The following is a 26013-nucleotide window of genomic DNA, read 5'->3' as shown; positions in this document are numbered from 1 at the left end:
TGCCAATGGTCCCTGGAGTGGTTCATGAGATTCTAAGTACTTAGCAAAGCTGACCTCCTCTGGTGCCATAGCAGCTCTTTGGAGGAAAGACTAAGGCCTTGACCTTGGACACTACAGTAGAATGTCTCTCAGGCTGCCCCTTTGGTCCTTATGTTAGAGACCTGGTCCAAATAGAAGCATTTTAGCTTTCTTTTGCTTATACCTCGTAGTTGTGAATTCAGTTTGACTTCACATTTGGCTTTCTGAGAGACCAGATGCCCTGAAATTGGTCCCATTTAAACTTAGTGTTCCCTAAGTTCGTGTCCTAGGACCTGAGTTCTACAGCAATAAATAGGGCTGCTGAAACACATGCTCTGTAGTTATATACCTATCTGAAGGAAATGCTTGAGGTTCATGGAGTGGCAGCTGAATGCCTGTTGGATAATGAGGATTCTGGATTTGCAATTTTCCTTCCAGATTGCAGATTTGAAAGCAGCCAGACAGCTTGCTTCCGAAATCACTGCCAAAGGAGCATCTCTGTATGACTTGCTGGGCAAAGAGGTTGAGCTGAGGGTAAGTAGTGTTCAGTTAAGGAATGAAAGTTTTCTTTTGCTTCTTGCCCTATAGTTCTTCCAATTTTTAATCAACTGTACCTGATTAAGTGGGTTAATGTGTAGGAAATGGTATAGGATATGAACCTTCTCCTGATTCTAATGGATACTGGCGCCACCACTGGTTTTAATTTTTTTAATTAAAAATAATTTTTTCATACAATATATTCTAATCATATTCTTTCCCCTCCTCCAACTTCTTCCAGATCTCCCCTCCCTTACATACCCAACTTCATGTTTTTTTCTCTAAAAAACAAAAGACAACCAAAACATAAAGCATGGAGTCCATTTTGTGTTGGCCAACTACTCACGAGCATGAGGCCTGCCCTAGGGCGTGGTTAATATACACAGTGTCACTCCATTGGAGAAAACCCATTTCCCTTCTCCTGATAGCTATCAATTGCAAACAGCTCCTCCCTTAGGAGTGGGACTTGCCATGCCTTGGTTGGTAGTGTCTTTAGCTTCTAGTTCGGGGTTGGCAGATACCTGGCATGAGCTGTGGCTCTCTTCCTGTGCCTCTTCTCTGCATTGCTCTCAATAGTTCACCTCTCACCCCCTGGCTCCTACAACTCCCTGCCCCAGACTTCCCCAGCCAGCCTTATAAAACTGGCTTTCCTGCTGGTGTCACTGTTAGGGAACATGACCTGGGCATAGGAGTGTCAAATGTTTCCCAGGTGATTATAACAAAAACCTGTGGCCAGTCACCTAAGCAGCACTTCTGGGTAGCTGGAGGAAGATGTTGTTATGAAACTTGCTAACTTGCTGTCCAGTGCCAATCATGCAGTGCACACCATCTATTCCGTTGAAAGCAGCTGGTTAAGCATGGTTGCCAGACTTAGCTGACCACTGGACACAACCCCCATGCCCAGGCTGTTTTAATACTACAAGTCTGCATCAGGTTTTGACAAAAGAGCAGTTTGGGAAGCACTGGGTTAGGAAGAACAGTGCTGTGGTGTCCTTGTGTGTCCACATGGGAGGTGATTAAAGCATGCGTTCTCGTCCGCCGGGTTTTACTGTAAGCAGACTTGACTTCCTTGTCTTTTCGAGTGTGTCAGCCTCCATTGCTCTGGCACTTTCCATTCCGTTGTGACAGCCGACTTCCATTCTACGCTAGGGACAAGCCGGAGCAGAAGCTTAGATTCAGGGGCTGGTGGGTACACAGACAGCAAGCTGTCCAGTGGTTAGTTTTCATGGGGTGCGTCATCTGAACAGAAGCCAGTTTAGAGGTGAAGGTAATGGATGTTAATTTCATGTTTGCCATTGGGCTTTGGGTCTTGAGCTGAAAATGAAGACTTCAAGTCTGAGGAGAGCCCACATAGGCATTGGAGGGTATTATAGAAAGAAGGTGATGATGGGAGGTGTTTTATACAGAGGTGTGAACTAGTGTGAAAGTTTGCTTTTCATTTTTTTATTATGTCAGGGATTGAATTCCAGGCCTTGTACATGGTGAGCCATAGTCTCTAGCACTGTGTTAACCTTTGGAGAATTAGTGTGACATATATATACATACATATACATATATACATACATATACATATATGTATATATATATATATCTCACATACATACTTCGGGGGACATCAATGGACAGGTGAACATCTGTAATCCCAGAAGTTTGGGAGTCTGAGGATGGGAGTTACATGTTCAAGCACATCTTAGGAAACAGCAAGGCTCTCAAGAAAAAAAATTGGCAGCGAATAGAAATTAAAAACTGAATTTGTTGCAAAATGTGTAAGTTATTTTCTCTCTCCTAGGAACTGAGAACAGAAGCCATTGCTAGACCTCTAGAAATAAATGAGACTGAAAAAGTGATGAGAATTGCAATAAAAGATATTCTGGTAAGATTGCACTGCTGTTATTTGTTGTTTTTACACCTGGGACTCTGCAAAATAGGATTTTCTTTGTACATCAGACAGAAGGAGAGGGACCTAGAAGTGAGATACTTCAGGGGAAAGTTAGAGGATATTTCAGGATTCCTGTATTATAGCCACTACTTTTCCCTTCATAGGTAAAAGCACTTTCTCAAGTTGTTAAAATTCACCAGTTTTAAAGTAATTAAACAGCTGGGTGGTGGTGGTGCTCGCCTTTAATCCCAGCACTCGGGAGGCAGAACCAGGCGGATCTCTGTGAGTTCGAGGCCAGCCTGGGCTACCAAGTGAGTTCTAGGAAAGGTGCAAAGCTACACAGAGAAACCCTGTCTCGAAAAACCAAAATAAATAAATAAATAAATAAAAATAAAGTAATTAAACAGTTCTTACTTCAAGATTTTGATGAATATTATCCTATTTTATTTAGCCAATTCCTTGCTGCTGGGCACTTAAACGATTTCCAGGCTTTCTTTTTGTCTCTGTGTAGAGAAGGGTTTAGAACTCAGGGCCTTGTACAGGCTAGATAAGTTCTTTACCATTGAGCTACATCGGAGCCCTTCCTTCTAAGCTGCACTGTGATGGCTAGACCGTTCACCATCCTTTCCCACTCACCCACTGTCAGTCAGAGATGCGAACATCATTCATTCTGTGTACATATCTACCATCACACTTACCTTAGCTCTGAGTACACTTAGCACCTGACCTTGGCTTTAAAATGCCATTCTCCACTAATGAGAGCCAGGGAACCCAGGAAAAGTGGCTCGTTCCAAAGCTGGTAGGAGAAATAGAACTTCTTCCTGTGCCAGGAGGAGCAGCGGTGTTCAAAGGTTACCAGGAGTCTGTAGGGGAGACAGGTGCCAACTTGAGGGCTTCTGCTGACCAAGCCGGGGACTGTTTACATATCAACACAAATGGATTATGGTAGTTTATGTTATAGTATAGATCAGTGAAATAGGAAACAATCAATTCTCAAATTAAAAAATGCTTCAATGAAGCTACCAACACAATACTTTTTTTTTTTTTTTTTTTTTGGTTTTTAAAACAGTTTCTCTATGTAGCCCTGGCTGTCCTGCAGACCAGGCTGGCCTCGAACTCAGAGGTCCACCTGCCTCTGCCTCTTGAGTTGGAATTAAAGGTACGCACCACCACACTTGGCCTTACAATATTTATTATTACAAAGAGAAAAAGCAAGTTCTTATGGAGAAGCCTAGCATCACCCCTCAATCAAGTGAGGAAATGAAGCATCATAATTAAATAATTTGAAATTATGACACCTCATAGGATGAAGTCTTTTCTGTGATATTCCTGCCAAAGATGCATAATCTGAATTTGTCAGACAAAGCCAGACTGGAAGCATTCTATCAATTAACTGGCTGATGGTTTCCAAAAAGGTCGGTCATGAAATCCAAGGAACGCTGAAGAGCATTCAGGACTGTGGACCACCACAGGGATGTGACAGCAGCCTGCTGTGGTGGTTCCTGTGGACTGTAGCTAATTCCCTCGTGCAAGCAGGGAGACAGGGTTGAGCCTGACAGGTGACAATGGCCATGTGCTGTGCTCATGTCTGGTTTTCATGTCTTTAGTAGGAACACAAAGGGTTGAAGGTGATTGGACATCAGTCACGGGCAGTTTCCTCTCCCTTAGATCAGGAGAAAGTGCTTTATCTTATAGTCTATCTTTTCTTGAAATGTATGATTATTTCTAAACTTAAAAATCTGTAAATAGCCTTATTTTATGCATGCCAGTATTCTGAGTCAAGTGAACATGGCCAAACATGCTGTCATCACTGAATGTAGAGCTGGTCTCGAGAAGGGGCAGTGTCTGTGAGCTCTTCATTGACAGAAAGTACCTACCTCTGATGCTTGGTAATTCTAAAGCAAAAGCAAAGTGACAGCATGGGTACTTAGACAGGATTGTGAGTACCAGCCAGTCGTTTCAGAAAGCTGAAGTGTTTGTTTACACACTGATCTTTCTTACTTGAGGAACATATAACAGACTTTAAGGTTAGATCAATTCCCTAAACTGCACTATGACTTTGAATCAAAGAATAGTCATTATCAGCAAGGGTTGTTGATTAAGGGTACTGGAGAAATGGCTTAACAGTTAAGAGCACATACTGCCCTTCCAGAGACCCAGGTTCAGTTCCCAGCACCTACATGGCAGCTCACAGCCACCTGAAACTCCAGCTCCAGGAATCTGATGCTCTCTATTCTGGCTTCTGTGGGTACCGCACTCACATGTTCATAGACACACATAAACATATACAATGTGCATAATGTTTCTTTCAATCTTAAAGAGAGCCAGGGAATGGTGGTACATGTCTTTAATCCCAGCACTCAGGAGGCAGAGGCAGGAGGATCTCTGTGAGTTCAAGGCCAGCCTGGGCTGCAGAGTGAGTTCCAGGAAAGGCTCTAAAGCTATACAGAGAAACCCTATCTCAAAAATCAAACAAACAAACAATAAATAAATAAGAAACTGTTGAGTAAGGACCCACCTTCCTATTAAAATGAATTTACATTTGTATTGGATTTTTTTAAAAAATTATTTACTATATATACAGTGTTCTGCTTGCATGTATGCCTGCATGCCAGAAGAGGGCACCAGATCTCATTACAGATGGTTGTGAGCCACCATGTGGGTGCTGGGAATTGAACTCGGGACCTCTGCAAGAGCAGCTTGCTCTGTTAACCTCTGAGCTACCTCTCCAGCCCCTGTATTGGAATTTTTAATGCATTTGCAATAAATGAATTTTTTTTTTTTTTTTTTTTTTTTGCTTTTCAGAGATTTTTTTCTGTGTCTGAGTGTTGGCTCCTGCCACTTGGGGTTTTGTTTCTTAGTTTGTTGTTGTTTTCTTTTAAGATAGGGTCTCACTATGTAGCTCTGGATGGCCTGGAACTCACTGTGTGGAACAATCTAGTCTCAGACTCAGATCTGCCTGCCTTGCCTTCTGAGGATTAAGATTAAGTACGTGTGCCACCACGCCTGGCACTTGAATGATTTAAAGGAAGAATCTGAGAAATAGTGTGCTGAGCTGGAAGTGCAGCTCAGTGATAGTGTGCTTGTCTAGAGTGTGTCAGGGTTTTGAGACTGATCCTTAGGCACACAAAAAATTTCCACAGAAATGATTAGTTAACTTGCACCAAGTAATGAAGCCATAAATTCACTGTCAGTAATTATAGTTTCAAAAGATGTCTTATCTCTGAGAATCTTGGAAAGTATCCAGTATTCTGGTTTCTTTGCGGCTCCCATGGTTTTCAGAGACCTGCCAGTAAACAGCCCAAGAAACCTTTATGATGATTAACACACATGCAGAGTACCAGAGTGCATCCCACCTTGCCATCAAGAACTTCATGCAGGGTTAGGCAGTCAGAACATGGGAGGAGGTTCATACACACCCAGGCTGTGCTCCCGATTCCTGTGTAGCTCAGTTGGTGCTCTGAACCCCAAGGCCCCCAGCAGCCGCTTCTCATAGTATAACTGAAGCCAGCCCATTTGTTCTCACCATGCCCCCTTCACTCCAACCTGCTCTTAGAAAGACAGGAGTGCCTGTGACTGTAGCCAATGATCTGTGACCCCTGCGGTGCCAGCAGCCCAGAGCTTAGGGCCCATTGTGCCTAGACCCTCTTCCAAAGCACATCTCACCAGAATAGCTAGTTGCTGCTGTGGGAGCTGCTTCTGCACTGACTCTACCAATAAAGCAGTCTCTCCACTTATTTTTAGGGTTTTGTTTTTGGTCCCTTTCTGAGCCAACTGTGTGTGTGTGTGTGTGCGTGTGTGTGTGTGTGTGTGTGTGTGTCCATTCCCTAGGTTGGTACTTTGTAACCAGGGAGCAGCCCAAGTGAAGGCAGGCTGGCAGTGCAAATTGATCAGTCCTAACCAAGCAGACTGGACACAGATCCTGGGCCTCTCTGTCTTTATTAGGACATTCTTCTCTCAACTTTTGTTTCTTTCCACCCACTTTTCGTGAAAAGAATGGCAGTTTTTCTGTCTGTGTGCCTCCTTTCGCTCCTGTCTCTGGAAATAGTTTGTTAGTTGCAGTGGGGGAGGGGTAGTGGGTGGTTGGTTTGCTTTTGTGCACAGTTGTGGTGTTGCTTTGCCCACAGTATTAAGGAGTTCTGTGCCTAGAGTCAGGTGACAGCCCTCCCTGGCACTTACCTCACTATTTCCTATTCAATGTAGGCACAGGTTCAGAAGACTAAAGACCTGCTCAATAATGTGGCCTCTGACGAAGCTAACTTAGAAGCCAAAATTGAAAAGAGAAAATTAGAACTGGAAAGAAATCGGAAGCGACTGCAGACCCTGCAGAGTGTCAGGTAGAGTGAGTGGCAGCTGTCTGTGAAAGGTGGAAATAAGGTTGAAAGAATGTAAGTGGCATTAGCTGTTCAGGCATCAAAAAGCAGCGTCACACACAGAGACCCCATGTCCCATTTCATTTCTGCTTGTCCTAAAAGCAGACCGCTGTACTCACTCACTCTCTGTACTGCTTCCAGTATGTCTGCAACATGACTGAACTCCAGAGCCCTCTTTAAAGTTTCTGTGGTTCCTTGGAATATGAGACCAAGTAAATCCAGATGGTGGTAATTATACTGGGCTTGGCCTTCTAAAATCTTATCATAGATTAAATTGAAACAGAACATACATCCGTCTTTTGGTTGGAATAGATTTGAGATGTTTCACTTTGAGAATTCCTCACCTGTCAGCACTTTATCTTTGTATGACTTTGACTCAGTGGAACAGCAGTCGTTCCAGGGAGCAGAGAGTGTGATAGTGGCCCAGAACATATAATACATTGACAGATAGATAGATAGATAGATAGATAGACAGACAGACAAATAGATAAATAAATAACAAATAACTTACTGATTTTGAGAAATGTGTGTGGCACATGACCTTAGTGGACCCTGTAATCCATTGAAGTGAAATCCACAAAATTACTTGCTAATAGATTTACTTTTTAATTTTTATTAAAAATATACATTCTTGCCTGGGTATGATGATATACACCTATAATGCCAGTACTTGGAAGACAGAGGTAGATAGATCTTTGTGAGTTCAAGGCCAGCCTGGTCTACATAGAGAGTTCCAGACCAGTCAGAGCTACATAGTAAAACCCTGTCTCAAAAAAATACACGCACACGCACACACACACACACACACGCATTTCTATCTATATCTATATTTAGGGAAGTCTGGAAGGGACTTAACATAGTGGCACACATGTGAAATCCCAGGACTTAGGAAGCTGATCAGGATTCATGAGTTCAGGACAGCCTAGGCTACATGAAACCCTATCTTAAAAAAAAAAAAAAAAAAAAAATCTGAGAAAATAATGTTACATCCAATGCATGTAGTTAGTGATTTATAAGTCATTTTTTTACCTAATTCTCCTATTTTCAGGGTTTTTTTTCAGGTTTTTATAAAGAATACATGGTTAAAAACATAACTTCATTTGGTGGGTAGAAAGGAGAAAAGTGAATTATTTTTAAGCAGTTATCAGAGTGGAGAACTTGTGTAATTAGAGGATTCATGAGTATTTGAAAGACAGTCATGATGATGGAAGTTGGAACTCTTAAATACAAATTTTAAACTGAGATTGATTAACTCACTTTTTATTTCACTTACTCATTTTAGGCCAGCCTTTATGGATGAGTATGAGAAGATTGAGGAAGAATTGCAAAAGCAATATGACATTTATCTAGAGAAATTTCGGAACTTGGCTTATCTGGAACAGCAACTTGAGGACCATCACAGGATGGAACAGGAGAGGTTTGAAGTGAGTTCCTGGCTCGTCCATACAGACAGGCCCTTCTGGTGTGTCACTCTGTCCTCTGAGCCGTATCGGTTTGTATGTGTCTTTGTATGTGTCATTGTATGGAAATACGGCTCTACAGACTGCAGAAGAAGCAGTTCTTCTGTGTTGCTGACTACACAGCATGGATTCTTAGTTGTCACATATTTAATGTGTTATCAGGGTTTGGGCAGTGAGAAGTGAAATGGTCAACTGTGACCTGTGTAGTGACCTGGAAGGGCCCACGTTTGCGTTGCTCTGTCCCTTGCCTAATACAAGGGCATTTTGTAATGCTTACAATACCAAGCAAAATTTCAAAGCCAGTTGTGTTTAGTTTCATTGGTGTTTTGCATTTGTTCATGTTTGTGTGTTATGTGAACATGTGTATGTGCATGTGTATGGGTGCATGTCCCTATAGAGGCCAGAAGTTCACATCTGGTATCTTCCTTTTCTGCCTTATATATTGATTCCGAGTCTATATTTGAATCCAAAGCTTGCCCATTTGGAGGGTGGGGAGGCCAGTGCCTTGCTGCGTTGCCCAGACCAGCCTCTTGCTTCAGTGTCCTGAGTGCAGGGACTATACCATACATGTCACCATGCCCAGCTTAATCAGGGCTCCATTGACAACACACCTGACATCCTGCCTCCTTCTGGCCATTCTCCAGGAACTAAGACCAGTATTTCCTTGTTACCTTGCCCTCCTGACCTGTCCATTGGCATCTTTAGATTGGAGTAGTACACAGTTCAGGCAGAAACATGGAAACAGTTCTTTCTTGTCTTCTGAGCGGAGAGCTGTGCCTGTCTGTGTTAGACACATTTCCTGTGTCCACTGCCCTTGCAGGCACTCATGGTGGCCTTGTGTTGTGTCACTCATTTCTTTCAGAGTTCTAGGGGTCGTGGGAGGAGGGATGGGGCCAGAGCATCATTCGCACAGGCTGCTGGGTAGATGGCAGAGGAAGAGCACAGGTTAGGGACCTCACAGGTTGCTTAGGTAAACTTTGTCAAAGTCTTTAAAGATTGATGAGTGTCTGTTTTGTATATGGGTGTTTTGCCTGCATGTATGTCTGTGCACCATGGGCAGTGCCCTCAGAGGCCACATGAGGAGGACATCAGATTCTCTGCACTGGTGCTTACAGAAGTTGATGAGCCACTGTGTGGGTGTCAGGGATGAACCAGGGTCCTGGGGAAGAGCAGCCAGTGCCCTAAACCGCTGAGCCACCTCTCCAGTCCCCTTAGCAACCTCCTAAGGTCTTTTTTTTTTTTATTTGTCTCTGTGTGACAAACCCTGCAGTATTCACAGTGGTGCAGAGTCAGATCATCCCCCAAAGGCCGTCATTCTGAATCTGGTCTTTCTCCTCCACAGGAAGCTGAAAACACTCTCCGGCTAATGCAGAACAAGCTGAAGGAGGAGGAGAAGCGGCTGCTCAAGACTGGAGGTAAGGCTGCTGCTCTCGTTTCCACCTTAGAGAGGTCCTTGTGATGTAAGGGTTCTGTCCAGTGTGTGTGTGCGCGTGTGTGTGTGTGCGTGTGTGTGTGTGCGTGTGTGTGTGTGCGTGTGTGTGTGTGCACACGTGCGTGCACGCACTCCCATGCCAAGTGTGCGAGTGCAGCTGTGAGTGTGCCGTGGAGCGCATGTTGAGGGCAGAGGACAGCTTTGTGATTGGTTTTCTGTCCCTCCACCTTTCCGTGAATCCCTGAGAATCAGACTCAGGTCAGCAGGATTGTGAGACAGGTATGCAGGGAGTTACATTCCTCTGGCAGAGGTACTTACATTTTACAAAACATTTTATTTTCTTTAATTTTTTCTCTCAGATTTTTTGTGATAAGAACAATGATAATGTTTGACCTCTTCAACATGAACAAATCCGTCATTGTTGACTAGAGGTGCAAAAGCATTCTCTGAAAGCTTGTGTATTAGGTGCCATTTGAATTTACTCAAAAAACTTCCTTCTCACAGAGACAGGAATGACAGGTGCGGGTCTGCACCAGGTCCTCTGTGTATACGTTAGGTGTTAGGGCTGTTCGTTTGGTGTTTCTGTGGCACTCCTAACAGCAGGAGCGGGTGTGTCTCTGACTCTTTGGCCTGCTCCTGAGACTCTTTTCCTCTACTGGGTTACCCTGTGCAGCCTCGATGGGAGGGCTTCCCCTTGTCTTACTGCGTCTTGTTCTGTCCTGTCTGGCTGTCGTCTCTTGGAAACCTGCTCTTCTCTGAAGAGGAAACGAAGGTGGAATGGATGGGGCTGGGGAGGTGGGGGTAGCTCGGAGGAGTGGAGGGAGGGGAAACTATGATTGGGATGTATTGTATGAGAGAAGAATCTATTTTCTTCTAGGTTTGTTTGTTTTTGTCTTTCGAGATAGGCTTTCTTTGTGTAGTCGTCCTGGCTGTCCTGGGACTCGCTCTGTAGCCCAGGCTGGCCTCAAACTCACAGATCCACCTGCCTCTGCCTCCTGAGTGCTGGGATTTAAGGTGTGGATACTAGATATGAAGCAAAGAACAATCAGACTGCAACCCACAGATCCAGGGAGGCTACATAGCAGGGGGGACCCTAGAATGACTGTGGCTTATAATAAGTTTTGGTTTTACTCAATCACTGGGCAAGCCTCAGTGAAACATTTCACTATTAGGATAAGAATTTGTACTGCATCAAGCTGATAATAGAAAAAAAAAAATAAAAAAATAAAGCCCTTAAGTGAGTGCTCGGGGCCGTTCTCCACCCACTGTGTCAGATGTTGGATGGCTGACCAAGCTTGCTTGTTTTGTTAATAAAAACCTGTGTGTGCTTGCAAAAAAAAAAATCTATATTGCATTTAATATCATCATTTTTGTGGATGAAATAAGAAGGAAACTGAATGGTGGTTTTATGTTATAGTTGTTAATTATGTTACTATGGATCAGTTCTCTGAATACAGACTTTTAGAAGATGTAGTTTTCAAATTGTGCTGGTGATCTTGAAGGACACTCTTTGAGGCACTGTCACAGCTTCCAGGCTTTCCCTCCCGAGCTGAAGGATACAGCTCTTCTTGTGACTAAAGACAGCAAGTCGCCTTCCCCTAGTGCCCAGGTGGATACAGTTATCCCATACAGGTACAAAGCAGAGCCTTTGGAAGACCGACAACTGCTGGGTTTCCAGGCTGCCTTCTAAGTCAGTGTCAGACCAGCGACTGCGAACCCTCCAAGTCCCCTTCCCAAACCCCCATCACGCCCTGGGTTTAGTAAGGCTCTAGGCAGTGAGAGCTGCTTCTTCCCAGTATAGTCTGTCTCTGTTGGTTCTGTCTAGAAAATGTTCCGCTTGCAGGCACAAAGACTACGAACAAGTATTTCTAAATGTATAGAGAGTGATTTTGGGGCTGGAGAGATGACTCAGTGATTAAGAACTCTTGCTGCTCTTCCAGAGGACCCAGGTTCATTCTCCAGCACCCACACCAGGTAGCTCACAACTGTCTGCAGCTCCAGCTCCAGGGGATCCCACCACCCTCTTCTAGTCTCTACAGGCCTCCCCACACATGTGCATACAAACACATGCAGAGAGAGGGAGGGAGAGAGAGAGACAGAGAGAGAATTTTTAATTCAAAAAAGTGATTGCTCTTGAAAAAAAAGTCATTGCACTTAAAATAGCCTTTTATAGAGTACATACATGAACCCCCCCCATAAATAAAATTTATATTAAAACAGCTTTTCTAATTAGTTGTGTGTGTGTGGTGTTAGGGATTGGACCCAGAGCTTTGTAGAAGATAAGAATATGCTCTCCCACTGAGCCACAAGCCCGCCCAGTGTATGCCTTTATACTAGAATTGTCTGCAGTGAAGAATGTCACGAAGCTGGTCACTTCAACACTGTCCTTCTCAGGACAGCCCACTCGGGCCCAGGCCTGGGCTCCCTCCTCTCCACCCTGCTCTGTTCTGTTTCATCCAGCTTCGATTCTTTATCTCTGTTAGGATCAAGGCTCTTGAGTTAGTAACGTAGCCTGGCATTGGACAGAGTGGCTTCCCCTGTTAATCAAGGGCTTCCAGCTACCTTGACAGCCAGCTACTCAGTTTGTCATAAAGCTTTTAAGGCATCTGGTCCATATTCTCTTTGCTTTGAAAAATTGCTATAAGCAAATACAGCATATTATGATCTGTATTAACACTTCACTAAGTACCTGAGAAAATCCAGGGGTCTCATAAGATCTAACAAATGAAAAGGGGCTGAAGAAGGCAGATGCATTTCCACTGAGTCTTCGTAGATAGGAGACGTTTGGCTGTAATGAAAGAATTGCTCCTTTACTCTGCCCTCTGCTGTCCCTGTCAGGTAATGATGACTCAGACATAGACATCCAAGAGGACGATGAGTCGGATAGTGAGCTGGAGGACAGACGGCTGTCTAAGCCTCGCACGGCCATGGAGGTGCTCATGCAAGGTAGTGTAACTCCTTCTGATGCTCAGCCCCCTTGTCTGTTTCTCAGAACACCAAGGGCAAAGTCGGGGAAGTGCTGCTTAGCATGAGGTCCTCGGGGTCCTGTGAAGGGTCCCTGGAGCCATTCCTGCATCCATTTATTTTATTCTTCAGGATCTGTTTCTCAAACTGCTTGTTGGTAATCATTGCCTCTAACAGCCCTTTTGTTCGAATCACAATGTACCTCAAGATGACCTTGAACCTGATCCTCCTGCTCCACCACTTAGGTGTTGGGATTACAGCACACACCACTATGCTCAGCACCTATAATGTTAGTCTCTGTGACCCTGGGAATAGCTGATTCACATTTGTGGCTTGGAGTATCCCACACATACCTCAGAAATGGCCTGTGGAACTGAGCTCTGTATTCCACTCATTTAGGGTCAGTGCAGTTATATCCCTGTGGCCAAGGAATTAACACAGAGTGAAGGGATCACATGAGTTCCTCTCATAAAAACCATTTTAAAAATGGGGTCTTCCTCATGTTCCACTTCAACCTAGAGGGTCATAGCTAGCTTTCAGGGGCTTTGTCCTTACAAATTGACTTTCCATGCACATGTCAGATACATACACACATACTGTCAAACACAGGTAAAAAGATCATCTGAAAATTCTTTAACCTAATTGGGTCCAGATTTGCATCATGATTCTATAACTTACTTTTATTCTGAAAATTAAATGCATTGGGGCTGGGGAGAAGGCTCGGTCAGTAAGATGCTTGCTGTGCAAGCGTGAGAACCTGGTTCGATTCCCAGCACCCAGGTAAGAAGCCATATGTTGCCATGCCTATCTGAAATCCTCATACTGGGGAGACGGAGACAGGAGAATCACTCAGGCTTGCTGACCAGCCAGTCTTACTGAATCAGGTCTCAAAAAAATAATATGGAGCCAGGTGGTGGTGGCACATACCTTTAATTTCAGCACTTGGGAGGCAGAGGCAGGAGGATCTCTTAAGCTGGAGGCCAGCCTGGTCTACAGAGAGAGTTCCAGGACAGCCAGGACTACTCAGATAAACCCTGTCTCAAAAAAAAAAAAAAAAAAAAATGGAGGGTGATGTAGGAAGACACTGATGTCAACCTCTGGCCTCCACATGTACACATACAGACATGCATGCATTAACACACATGAGTTTGTATTCACACATGCACCATACTCACACCCAAATTAAATATATTGTAACTGTTGTGGAATGAATACCAGAGAAGACTGCTTGGACATGGATTTAAGCCAATAGAAAATCTTTTGCCAGCTGGCGACTACACTGAGTATGTGGAATCCCAGTGTAGCACTGAGCCTTTTTCAGAGTGAACTTTTAAGCACAAAAACCATGTTCTGGATCGGCATACTTCAGTTAATAAGAACAGTTAGCCAGAAGCAGAACTACAGAAGCCAGAGAGCAAGGTTAGTGCATGGAGAGACTTTCCCAGAACTACGGACTTTGATGGATTAGACCTTTGTTTTAGTTTTGGCTGGTGTTACTGTCTATTGTGCTGAGTTTTACAGCCTGAATGGTACTTCCATCATGGAGTCAGTTGTGCTAAGGTCTGGGGCCTGTTACAGTAACGGTCCCTATATCAGTAAATAGAGATATGCTTTTTTATTCTTTTTAATGGCTAGATCATATGCCACTACATAAGTGTACCCTTAATTTATTTGGGTATATACTTAGATATTTAATTTCACTATTTTTCTTGTATAAACTTCTTTGTGCATATATGTGAGTATTTCTTTAGTGTACATCATTTCAAATGGGATTTTTTTTGTTTGTATGGGGGTGTTTCAAGACAGGGTTTCTCTGTGTAGCTTTGGAAACTGTCCTGGAACTCACTCTGTAGTCTAGGCTGGCCTCAAACTCACAGAGATCCACCTGCCTCTGCCTCCCAAGTGCTGGGATTAAAGGCGTGCACCACTACCGCCCGGCTCAAATGGGATTCTTATGTCAAAAATTCTATTAACTTTAGTCTTTGTTTTTGGTACAGGGTCATGCTATATAGCACAGGATGGCCTCAAATTCAGAGTCCTTGCACCATAAGCCTCCTGAGTCCTCAGATTGCAGGTGCCAGCATGCCCAACTGATAGCGACTCAATTGCCCTGTATTTGCCTTTAAATATATTTCTTACCCACCACCCAGCTAATGTTCAGTGCACAGGTACTTTGGTCTTTTGAGACAGGATCTCATTATGTAACTGAGACTGGACTCAAACTCACAGTCCTGCTACCTCATCCTCTAAGATGTTGGGACTGGAGAGAGTTGTTTTATACCTAATAAATTTCAAAGGTGATGTCGTCATCTTTCCATCATTTGATGTTAGCGTTTGTTGGGAGCTGCTTGTTAATGCTGGGCCCAGCTCTCTTCATTTGTTACGTGTGCTTCCTCCTGGACAATTGCCTGCTTTGGTTTCTTTTTAACCTTTTACTTTTTCACAGCTTCGTGACATAAACAGAAGCTAATGGTGCATCTCCCATTTGATGGATGGGAACCAACACTGAAAAAAGGTGTTAATCTAAGAAAAGCAATGATTCATTCAAATCCTGCTTACGTACTTAACTTGCAGAGTGAAATCATGTAGTCCAGTTCTAAAAACTATGGCAAGGGCCTTCAGATGCCGCAAGGCTGTGCACCTTGTCTGGCCCAGGGAAAAGCTTCTGGAGACAGTGCTCAGTTGTGTCTCTGGGCCTGCCATGAGCAGCCTCCCCCTTCACTGCCTGGACCCAGCCAGCAGTGACCCTGATAACATTTTCACTTGGAAACTTAGACCTAGATCCAAGCACAGGAGACATTAGTTCATAAAAGATTTTATTTTTCAACAGCTTTTTACCATGAAAGTTCTACTGCATGTAAACCAATAATGGATTTCAGTGATCTTTTCCCCCCTCAGAGGATGTGTTTTAAAAATACTCTTGATTTTTGGGTGGTGGTGGTACACACCTTTAATCCCAACACTCAGGAGGAAGAGGTAGGTAGATCTCTGTGTGATCAAGGCCGCCTGGTCTACAGAGTGAGTTCCAGGACAGCCAGGGCTACACAGAGAAACCCTGTCTTGAAAAACAAACAGACACTCTTTTTTTTTCTTTCTTTCTTTTTTTTTTTTTTAACCTAGGAACAGAATGGAACTTCTTCAACCTGAGAAAGCTTGTGTAGGAAAATCCCAAAACCAACATACTTAGAGAATCTGGGTGCTTTCCCATAAGATAGGAACATGACTAGGATTTCCACCATGCCCTTCCTATTCTACTTTATTCAGGAGGCCATAGTCACGACACTGCTGGTTTCCCACTAAAACCATCCTGTGTTCCAGGATCCACATGAGTATTCTGTCCTGCAGTAAGTTGTCAGATCTCCTGAGTCTTCACCAGTCTGTGACAGGTTCTTGGCTAAGCAGCTTTTTAAAAAAATTAATTTTCTGACAAACAGACACTCTTGATTCATGGTTGTTTTGTGGTGCTGGAGATTAAATCCATGGCCTTAAGCAAATGGATAAATGTTCTACCACTTATCTATACCCCCAACCTTCATGTATAATTTTTGTATGTAAATTTTATTACATTCATTCATTATACACACATGTACGTGCACACATGGGCACATATCCAAGGAAAAAACTCGGTTTTTTCCTTCTACCACGTACGCGCTGGAGATTGAACTCAGGTGATTAGGCTTGATGGCAAGTACGTTTACCTACTGAACCATCTGGCCAGCCCATGCGGATTTTATCTTCTCGTTAGTTGTTGTTGAGACATGGCACAGCACATTCTGTACCTCAAGCTAGCTTTCAGCTCCTAGCAATTCTCCTGCTTCAGGCTCCTGAGTGCTGAGATTACAGATGTACACTGTCACACACTGAATTTTATTGCCTTTTTTGTCTTTCAAAGTAGAGTTGCAGGGCTGGGCATGGTGGCACAAACCTGTAACACCAGCACTGTAGAGGCTGCAGCAGGATCAAGGGTTCAAGGCCAGCCTCAGATATATATATAGATAGATAGATAGATAGATAGATAGATAGATAGATAGATAGATATAGATATATATAGATATATGTGTATATATATATATATATATATGTGTATATATATATTGTGAGTTTCTTTCTCAAAATAAGGGGAAAGGGATGCAGGAAATTTATTATTATTTGTGGTAATTCTAATCAGTTGGAACTTACTTAATTACATTTTTTAGTGTGTACTTTAGTATTTCCCCAGTTTTCCAAGGGAAAGCAAATCCTAAATGTCATTTCCTGCCATCTTTTCCAAGGATCTCATAATGTCATGTTTTCGTTGTTCTCAGGAAGGCCCAGCAAACGCATCGTGGGCACAATGCAAGGTGGAGACTCTGACGAAGATGTGAGTGCCGCCACTTTCTTGCCATTCCTGTGCCTCCTGGTCTTGGGCTGTCCTTGTAGACTAGCTCAGGTGCTGCCAGCAGTCAGGGACTTCCTGTTCCCAGCACACTGCTTGATGTGACAGTTGACAGCAGCTTGTTTCTCATTTCACACAAATATGCTCGCCCTTTTTTTTTCCGCCTTCTCACTGTTCTTTCCATTCTCGCTTTCCAAAGACGGAAGCAGCACCAGCCCTCTTAGGTAAATGCAAGACTCCCAGCTCCAGGAAGCAGGTTGGTTTTCGTTTCTTGCCTCATCTGTTTGTTGGTGTGTGTCAGCCTGCTCAGGGCCAGCAGAGCCTCTCTCCTCTGGGGTGATGCTTCCTCTCTCGGGCAGGAAGCCCTCAGAATTGCTGCCATGGTGAGAGAGGCAGGTCTCTTGCATTACCACACTAAGGAGGGTCAGACACCAAGACCAAAGATGAGAAAGGTGGGCAGTCATCAGGTCCCGAATTCTAACCTGGAAATGAAGTGTTGATGCCAAGGCCATGGCCCAGCACCAACCTTTCCTCAGCACCAGCCTATGATTCTAGAGCAAGAACATGAAAAGGTGTTCTCCTAGACCAGGGCCTCAGGCCCGGCAGGAGGCCAAGGTCAGGCTGCTGGTGCCTTGAACTCCACCAGGTAGACAACTGACTGGAGAACAGAAAGGGCAGTGGTTCTCAGAATACGGCTGGGCGGACACTGCTGGGCTCAGTGGTTCTCAGAATGCGGCTGGGTGGACACTGCTGGGCTCAGTGGTTCTCAGAATACAGCTGGGCGGACACTGCTGGGCTCAGTGGTTCTCAGAATGCGGCTGGGCGGACACTGCTGGGCTCAGTGGTTCTCAGAATACAGCTGGGCGGACACTGCTGGGCTCAGTGGTTCTCAGAATACAGCTGGGCGGACACTGCTGGGCTCAGTGGTTCTCAGAATGCGGCTGGGCGGACACTGCTGGGCTCAGTGGTTCTCAGAATACAGCTGGGCGGACACTGCTGGGCTCAGTGGTTCTCAGAATGCAGCTGGGCAGACACTGCTGGGCTCTGCACCCTGGCTCCACTGCAGTCCCTGGCTCCACTGCAGTCCCTGGCTCCGCTGCAGTCCCTGGCTCCATTGCAGTCCCTGGCTCCACTGCAGTCCCTGGCTCCATTGCAGTCCCTGGCTCCGCTGCAGTCCCTGGCTCCACTGCAGTCCCTGGCTCTGCTGCAGTCCCTGGCTCCACTGCAGTCCCTGGCAGTGCTGTTCGGCCCATGTAGCAAAGGTTCCTGGAGAGGCACAATCCCAGGACAGTTTGTAAGGTACAGACCTATGTCTGGGGTGTGGCACCGGTGCCCGCACAGGGTCAGAAGAGGACCTTATGCTCTGTATGACAGTGCAGTTTCACTTAAATTCACAGGGGCAAGCTGGCACTGTTTTGCTGGGCAGGATACAGAGAAGCTTCGATAGAGAGGCAGGGAAGTCACTCAACAATAACTTTCTTTTTAACAGAGGATGCTCATGATAAGGTAGCGCTCATCCACCCCTGTCCACCTGAGTCTGAGGCAGGGAGCATCTGGCCTAAGGGAACCAGTGCTTCCTGGAAAGTGGTGTCTGTTCTGCTTTACCTGCTTGCATGCTTTTCAGAATGAATGCGTCTGCAATGGCTTGGGTCTTCCCACTGGTTTATTTCATGGAGACTGTGTTGACACAGTTCCTCTGTCGTGGGGCTTGGCTTTTATGTGTTTGTTCAACATGAATTTGATGGATCCTATCAGAGTCAGGTCCTGAATGCAGCAGGGAAAAAAACTAGTCCTTGCCTTTGGGACACATCCATTCTAGTAACAGTCAAGCAGACATACCACAGTCATAGGTATTAGGGAATAAATAAAGTAGGTTCCAGAGACAAATGACAGTGACGGGGATCTTTTCACATGTTCAGGCAAGGCCTCTCTAATGAGAAATTGAAGCAGAGACCTGAATGAGTGAAAGTAGGGGTGAATGTTGGGGTGGGCAGAGCCCGTGGGCCTAGGGAGTGTGGACTCCTACAGTGAGGCCGTGGTAGGATGGAGGGACTGGCCGAGAGCTGTGAGAGACAGCGGGAGCAATGCAGACTGTGGAGGATGGGAAGAGGACCTGGTGAGCTGGGAGATCCCGGAGGATCGTCAGCCCAGGAGGGAGAAGCTGAGCTGGGAGATCCCGGAGGATCGTCAGCCCAGGAGGGAGAAGCTGAGCTGGGAGATACCGGAGGATTGTCAGCCCAGGAGGGAGAAGCTGAGCTGGGAGATACCGGAGGATTGTCAGCCCAGGAGGGAGAAGCTGAGCTGGGAGATACCGGAGGATTGTCAGCCCAGGAGGGAGAAGCTGAGCTGGGAGATACCGGAGGATTGTCAGCCCAGGTGGGAGAAACTGAGGTAGCAAGTGCAGCTGTGTAGGTTGGAGGTGAGGGTGTTTTAGCCAGAGGCCACAGTGGTGTTGGTACTGAGAAGCAATCAGATTCTGGGTGTTTCTGAGGTCTGACCATCTTGTTTTGTTAGTTGATTATACCAGGATGATGAAGGAGAGAAATGCAGAATGCTTCAATGGAACTAACGGAAAGCCTGGGGTTTTAACTTCCTGAGACAGAGATGACTTGAGGAAAGGGCTGAGAGGGTAGATCAGGAAAAGTCTGGAATCTAAGAAATAGGACTGGGCCAGAAGTGGAACTTGGGAGCCATCCATGTTTAGATGGGAGCCATGATAAAATGTGACTGCACTGTTTGAAGAGCAGGAAGAGAAAAGGGGAGGCCTGAGCTACCTGCGTAGTGCAGAGGCCAGAGAATTACAGAGGACCAGGCAAAGGAGCTGGAGCACACTATGTAGAGAGCTGGGGATGGAGGGCACACTGGAGGGTCTGCCATGGAAGGTGGGGAGGTGGACCCCAGGGAAGAAGGGGATGGAGGGCACACTGGAGGGTCTGCCATGGAAGGTGGGGAGGTGGACCCCAGGGAAGAAGGGGATGGAGGGCACACTGGAGGGTCTGCCATGGAAGGTGGGGAGGTGGACCCCAGGGAAGAAGGGGATGGAGGGCACACTGGAGGGTCTGCCATGGAAGGTGGGGAGGTGGACCCCAGGGAAGAAGGGGATGGAGGGCACACTGGAGGGTCTGCCATGGAAGGTGGGGAGGTGGACCCCAGGGAAGAAGGGGATGGAGGGCACACTGGAGGGTCTGCCATGGAAGGTGGGGAGGTGGACCCCAGGGAAGAAGGGGATGGAGGGCACACTGGAGGGTCTGCCATGGAAGGTGGGGAGGTGGACCCCAGGGAAGAAGGGGATGGAGGGCACACTGGAGGGTCTGCCATGGAAGGTGGGGAGGTGGACCCCAGGGAAGAAGGGGATGGAGGGCACACTGGAGGGTCTGCCATGGAAGGTGGGGAGGTGGACCCCAGGGAAGAAGGGGTGGGTCGGGGAAAGATGGGAAGGGCTGTGGATCCCACTGGACTGGAATCCTTTAGCTTGATAAGAGTGGTGTGGGGTTATGGGATCGAGCCTGTTGTGCTCATATAATGGGAGGGGACACTTGAGTACAGCAATTTGCCCAAGGAGTTCATTCTTCATTTTTTTTCATTGTGAGACAAAGTCTTTCTGTGTAGCTCAGGCTGCCCCCAATTCACAGTCATCCTGCCTTAGTCTCTGGATTGCTGGCGTTGTAGGCTTGTACTACCATAGGCCTGGCTTTCCCAAGGATTTCTGCTGGGAGGGAAGCCGACAGAGCAGGGTAGCCGGAGAAGGAGGTAGTTGTTTAAAGAAGAGAATTCTAGGGGTTGGGGATTTAGCTCAGTGGTGGAGCACTTGCCTAGCAAGCACAAGGCCCTGGGTTCGGTCCTCAGCTCCAGGAAAAAAAAAAAAAAAAGAATTCTAACATGTATGTACTTCTTGGGAAAATCTGGACTGGGTGGCCAGCCATCTTGGTGTACATGGACATAGGACTTGCTGTAAAAAAGACAACTCGAGTTGGTGCTCCCTGGATCCAGACCATGCAGGAGCTGGGTACCCTTCACCTTTTCTTCTTAGCCACATTTGCGCTGTGTTCCATCTCCAGCTGGAATCGGCCTCCCTTCCCTGCCCTTCTTGCTGTCTGCCTGTCTGCTGGGTCTCTAGACTGCAGGAGCCATTCAGCATCTAGGTTCCTCAGGTTCCTCAGCATGTGTTAAGGGTATTCCCAAGACATCCATGGAAAGCCGACCCTGGCTGGACACCCCCGGTAAAGGCTTGTGTTGAGTTACTGGTTATAGCCTCGGTCTAGTGGGGGTGTCCAGCTGGCCTGTGCTGTGTTCCCACAGCCTTTCACTCTAGGGGTGTTGCTGGTTCTTGCACTGTCCTTGGGAGTGAAGTGGGGTTTCTAGGGAAAGATGTCACAGAGAGCTAGCACCTCAGTGCATCTGCCATCTTTCTGCTTCAGGAAGACTCGGAGGACAGTGAAATTGACATGGAAGATGATGAAGAAGATGATGATGATTTGGAGGATGAGAGCATTGCTCTCTCCCCAGCCAAGCCCAGTCGAAGGGTCCGGAAACCCGAGCCCCTGGATGAAAGTGACAATGACTTCTGACCTTCTTGCCAAGGGACCCAGGCAGATTAAGAGCCTCAGATTTATAGGTAAACAGGAAATCAGCAGGCTGGAAAGGTAACATGTGTTTTATTCACTACACCATATGGGCTTAACCATTACTGACACAAACCCCAACAAAGATATTCTTCTGTCTTATTTCCCAACACTTTGGAAATACATGTATTTCTAAGTAATTCAAATCCACAAGAAAAGCCTTGAGAAGAGAACTGACACCATGCAAGTCTTGGCTGCTGTTATTATTAAATTTTCCTTGAAGTTCAGGCCATGGAGAGGCTTCAGACTGTGAATGTTTTGTTTTCTCTCGGAGGGCTGGTGTTCCTGTGGGAGGCAGAGTCACTTCAAACAACATGCCACCTTCACAGTCCCCAACCTGGCTGTTTGGGGACTACTGGCTGGGCTGTCCCAGCAAATTCCGCTCCAACCCCTACTGCCGTCTGCTCCTGCTTACAGGCATCCATGTGAGAGTGTGTGTGTGTGTGTGTGTGTGTGTGTACATGTTACATGTGCACATGTTTATGCTGGTATGCATGCATGTGTGTGCATGTATGTGTGAAGGCCAGAAGCCAACATCTGTGGTTGTTCCTCAGGAACTGTCCACCTTTTGGGGAGCAGTAATGGGTCTTTTGGGGACCTGGGAACTCACCGATTAGCCTAGCCTGACTAGACAGTCAGCTCATCCCTATCTTCCCAGGCCCAGGATTCTGAGCACTCACCCATGGCACCTGGATTTTTTGTTTGTTTGTTTGTTTTTGTTTTTGTTTTTGTTTTTTCGAGACAGGGTTTCTCTGTGTAGTTTTGGTGCCTGTCCTGGATCTTGCTGTATAGACCAGGCTGGCCTCGAACTCAAAGAGATCCACCTGCCTCTGCCTCCCGAGTGCTGGGATTAAAGGCATGCACCACCGCCACCTGGCCAGCACCTTGAATTTTTGTGAGGGTTTTGGAGATTGTACTCAGGCCCTCACACTTGCATGGCGAGCGTTATATCAACTGAACTACATCTCAGCCTGATTGGCATTTCTTATTTTGTTTCACTTTTGAGACAGGGACTTATTATGAAGTCCTGGCTGGCCTGGAACTCCTGTGTAGATCAGTCTGGCCTTGAACTTACAGAGGTCCGTCTGCCTCTGCCTTGGAGTTCTGGGATTAAAAGCATGCACCACCACTCCTGGTACTCTTTTTTTGAACTCTTTGTGTATGTATGCCACACACAAGTGTGCTGATGTGCGTATGCTATGTGCATGTGTGGAAGTCAGGGGACAACCTCTAATCCTCATTTTTCACGGTATTTGAGGCAGAATCACTTGTTCACTGTAGCACAGTGCAGACCAGCTGGTCCAGACCTTCAAAGGTCCAGTTACCGGTGGAGTCCTGAAATTACAGACACACTGTACTACACCCAGCTCTCTGTGAATTATGAGGATTCAGACTCAGGTCCTTAGACTTGTACAGCAAATGCTTTACCCATGAGCCAGTCCCTCATCCACTAACTGGTAGTTCTTAAACACAATGCCCGCCTATGGCAAAGAGATGCCCTGTAGGTGCCCTGCACCTGAGTGTCTTCCTGAAGGGGCCGTCAGAACGGAGAGCACCAGTACTGATTCATGTTTCTCATTTGAAAAATAAACCAGAACTAAATTTGGTAAAGTGGTACTCAAAAGAATTTCCGTGTGAAATGAAAGCAAAGGACAAGTAGAATTGACGTGCTATTCAAAGCATGGGGCTAGGGAGATGGCTCAGTGGGTATGGTCACTTTCTATACAAGCATGAGGTCCTAAGTTTGGATCCCCAGAACCTACATAAAAAAGCTGGGTGTGCTGTGGGAGCCCGTTCTCGGGTTCCTCATGGCTTTACCCAGCAGGTCCGCATAGAGGATGATTAGGACCACCGGCCTGAGTGCAGGTGTCTGGGATTCTCTGCACTTGGCTGTGCTGGGGGAGGAGGTCTTTTGCTCCACCCCTTGGCTTCTCTATTAAAAACCCAGGGGCAGAGACAGTCGGGGCCCATTGGAAAAGGTTCCAGGCCCTCTCGAGGCTATCCTTTATTGTCTATCTCTTTATCTCCGCAAGATTCTCCGCGATAAATCCTTCTATCTAATATTTCCTGCTGCTCACACTCAAGAAAACTCTGGGGAGCTGTGGGGTTGGTGGGTAAACACCCCACAGTGTGGCAAGGTGTGCTACTGCACACCTTTAATCAAAGCACTGGGGAGGCAGAGGCAGGCATATCTCTGGGAGTTCAAGGCCAGCCTGGTCTGCATATCAAGTTCCAGATCAGCCAGGGCTTACACAGAGAAACCCTGACTCAAAAACAAAACAATAACAAACAACAAAAATCTGGGTGTGGCTACACATACCTGTAGCCCCAGTGTGGTGTGCCTGGAGCTTGCTAGCTAGCCTTCCTAGCCAAAAAATAGCAAGCTTCAGTTCAGGGAGTGACTGTCTAGGGACTAAGGCAAAGAGTAATACAGGAAGCCTAATGTCCTCTGGCTTCCACATGCATGTGCAATACCAAACACTTGCACACATGCACACACCACACATAGACAAAAGAAAGTGTGGGATTGTTTTTATTTAGTTTATGAGTATGAAGTCAGAAGATTTCAATGGCTACTTACCTCTCCATCAAATGTAGAAGATGTGAAAAGTGAGATGTCTTAGTAGGGAAAAGAACTTACCACCAAGCCTGAGTTCAATCCACAGAACCCACATGGTGGAAAGAGAGAACTAACTCCTGCAGGTTGTCCTCTGACATCAGCATAGACATGATAACACCCCCACACATAACTCCACACACAAACAAATGCCAATTTTTAAATGTATTTAACTTTGTGTTTTTATATAATTAAGCTTTACTTGAAAGCATTATTTTTTTAACTAATACCTATTGCATATAAAATTAAACTAGCATTTGTCATTGTTGAACGTTTTTGTTTGTTTGTTTTTTGAGACAGGGTCTCATTGTGTAGCCCTGACTGGCCTGGCACTTTCGATATAGACCAAGTTGGCCTTGAACTCACAGAGATCCACCTGCCTCTGCCATGAACTTGCTTTGAAGATCAGGTTGACTTAAATTTCTTGTCTCTGCCCTTCTAGGTACTGGGTACAACACCCCTGGCTAAATACTCATTTTTTTCATTAGTTACAGCCATCATAAAGAAAGTCTAGGGCCAGAGAAATGGCTCAGCAGTGAGAAGTGCTTGCTGCTTGTGCAGAGGACCAGAGTTCTGTTTCTAACACCCATATTAGGTGGCTCACAGCTCTCCATAACTCCAGTTCTAGGATATCTGAGGCTCCTTTCTGGCCTCTGCAGGCCCATGTGATATGTATGTGCATGCAGACACACACATAAGTTTAAAACTCTTTTTAAAAGTTAAGAAAAACATAGTCAAAAGACTAACAATGGAAAATATGAAAAACGTTCCCTTTAACTTGAGCCAAGAAGAAAACATAAACTCTCTTTTCCAGTTTACTTTGGGGGAGGGGGAGGATCAAATTGTCATATTTAGAGGCTTGAGAGTTGGGAGAGGCTTTAGAGGTCCACACATTGATGTAAGCAAAAGGGCAGACCTTCCTGGCCTCATCCTTAAATCTCCTGCTTTCTGAGACAGAATCTCTGGCTGGTTCTGATCTCACCGTGTAGCCCAGTGGCCCTGACCTTGTATTTGCAGTGCCACTTTATAGTTGAGCAATGGCACATTTAAGTCATTTGAGGGATTGTTTTCCAAGGATGTGAATGGTAATAGTTAAAGAGCAGTTATAATGTAGAAATTCCAATACTGTTGTGGTGATGTGATTATGATCCCAGCATTCAGGAGGTCAGGACAGGGTGGCTAGTTCAGGAGGATAAAGACCCTGTCTCCATAAATAATAAAAAGCACTTTTAGGAACCTAATACATTGGTATGTGGAGTCTCTTTGGCCTTGGCCATGGACTTATTTTGTCATAGGTACACTTCCTGTGCAGATTTCTTTTCATTAAATATTTATTGAGCAATTATGGTTTGCAGCTGCCATGCTCACAACAGTTCAGAGATGAATGCATCTTAGCATCTGCATGCAAGGTGCATACAGTGCCAGGGTATTGTAGGCTTGGGAACCCAGAGTAAGGAGCAGCAAGCCCTCTCTGGAGAGTCAGTAAAAATGTCTGTGAAAGTCAGATTGGACTGGGTCTTCTGGGGGAAGTTGTTGTCTGTTTGTCTCTCTGTTTTGTAGTGCTGGGGATGGAACTCAGAGCCTCGCTATTCTAGATAAGTGCTCTACCGTGGTCCTGCACCCCAGCCCTGGATAGGCATGCAAGACCCATGTAAGATCAAGCCAGCCAAAATCCCCACATAGATAGAGGAGATGATCCCTAGGCTCCGTCCCTGAGGAGCTATTGGCAGTTAACA

General features: G+C 45.7%; 1 protein-coding gene across 3 annotated transcripts in view; it reads left to right on the top strand.

The window, feature by feature from the left end:
• The window catches only part of Cluap1 (clusterin associated protein 1), a 31420-nt gene extending 9526 nt beyond the window's left edge, over nt 1-21894 (top strand). The window contains exons 5-13 of one of the 3 annotated variants that reach the window (XM_059270112.1): nt 457-552; nt 2345-2428; nt 6638-6771; nt 8090-8231; nt 9610-9682; nt 12538-12645; nt 16968-17023; nt 17238-17294; nt 21457-21894. In XM_059270112.1, the coding sequence (XP_059126095.1) occupies nt 457-552; nt 2345-2428; nt 6638-6771; nt 8090-8231; nt 9610-9682; nt 12538-12645; nt 16968-17023; nt 17238-17294; nt 21457-21606 (900 nt within the window). In that variant the 3' untranslated portion in view covers nt 21607-21894. The remainder of the gene's footprint in view (nt 1-456; nt 553-2344; nt 2429-6637; nt 6772-8089; nt 8232-9609; nt 9683-12537; nt 12646-16967; nt 17024-17237; nt 17295-21456) is intronic. The other 2 variants (XM_059270113.1, XM_059270114.1) reach the window with 2 other exon arrangements.
• The last annotated feature ends 4119 nt before the right edge of the window (nt 21895-26013 follow it).

Source organism: Peromyscus eremicus, chromosome 8a (genome assembly GCF_949786415.1).
Source record: "Peromyscus eremicus chromosome 8a, PerEre_H2_v1, whole genome shotgun sequence".
Classification (NCBI taxonomy): Eukaryota; Metazoa; Chordata; class Mammalia; order Rodentia; family Cricetidae; genus Peromyscus; species Peromyscus eremicus.
The sequence above is the reverse complement of the archived record's forward strand: the minus strand, read 5'-3'. Positions and strand labels throughout refer to the sequence as shown.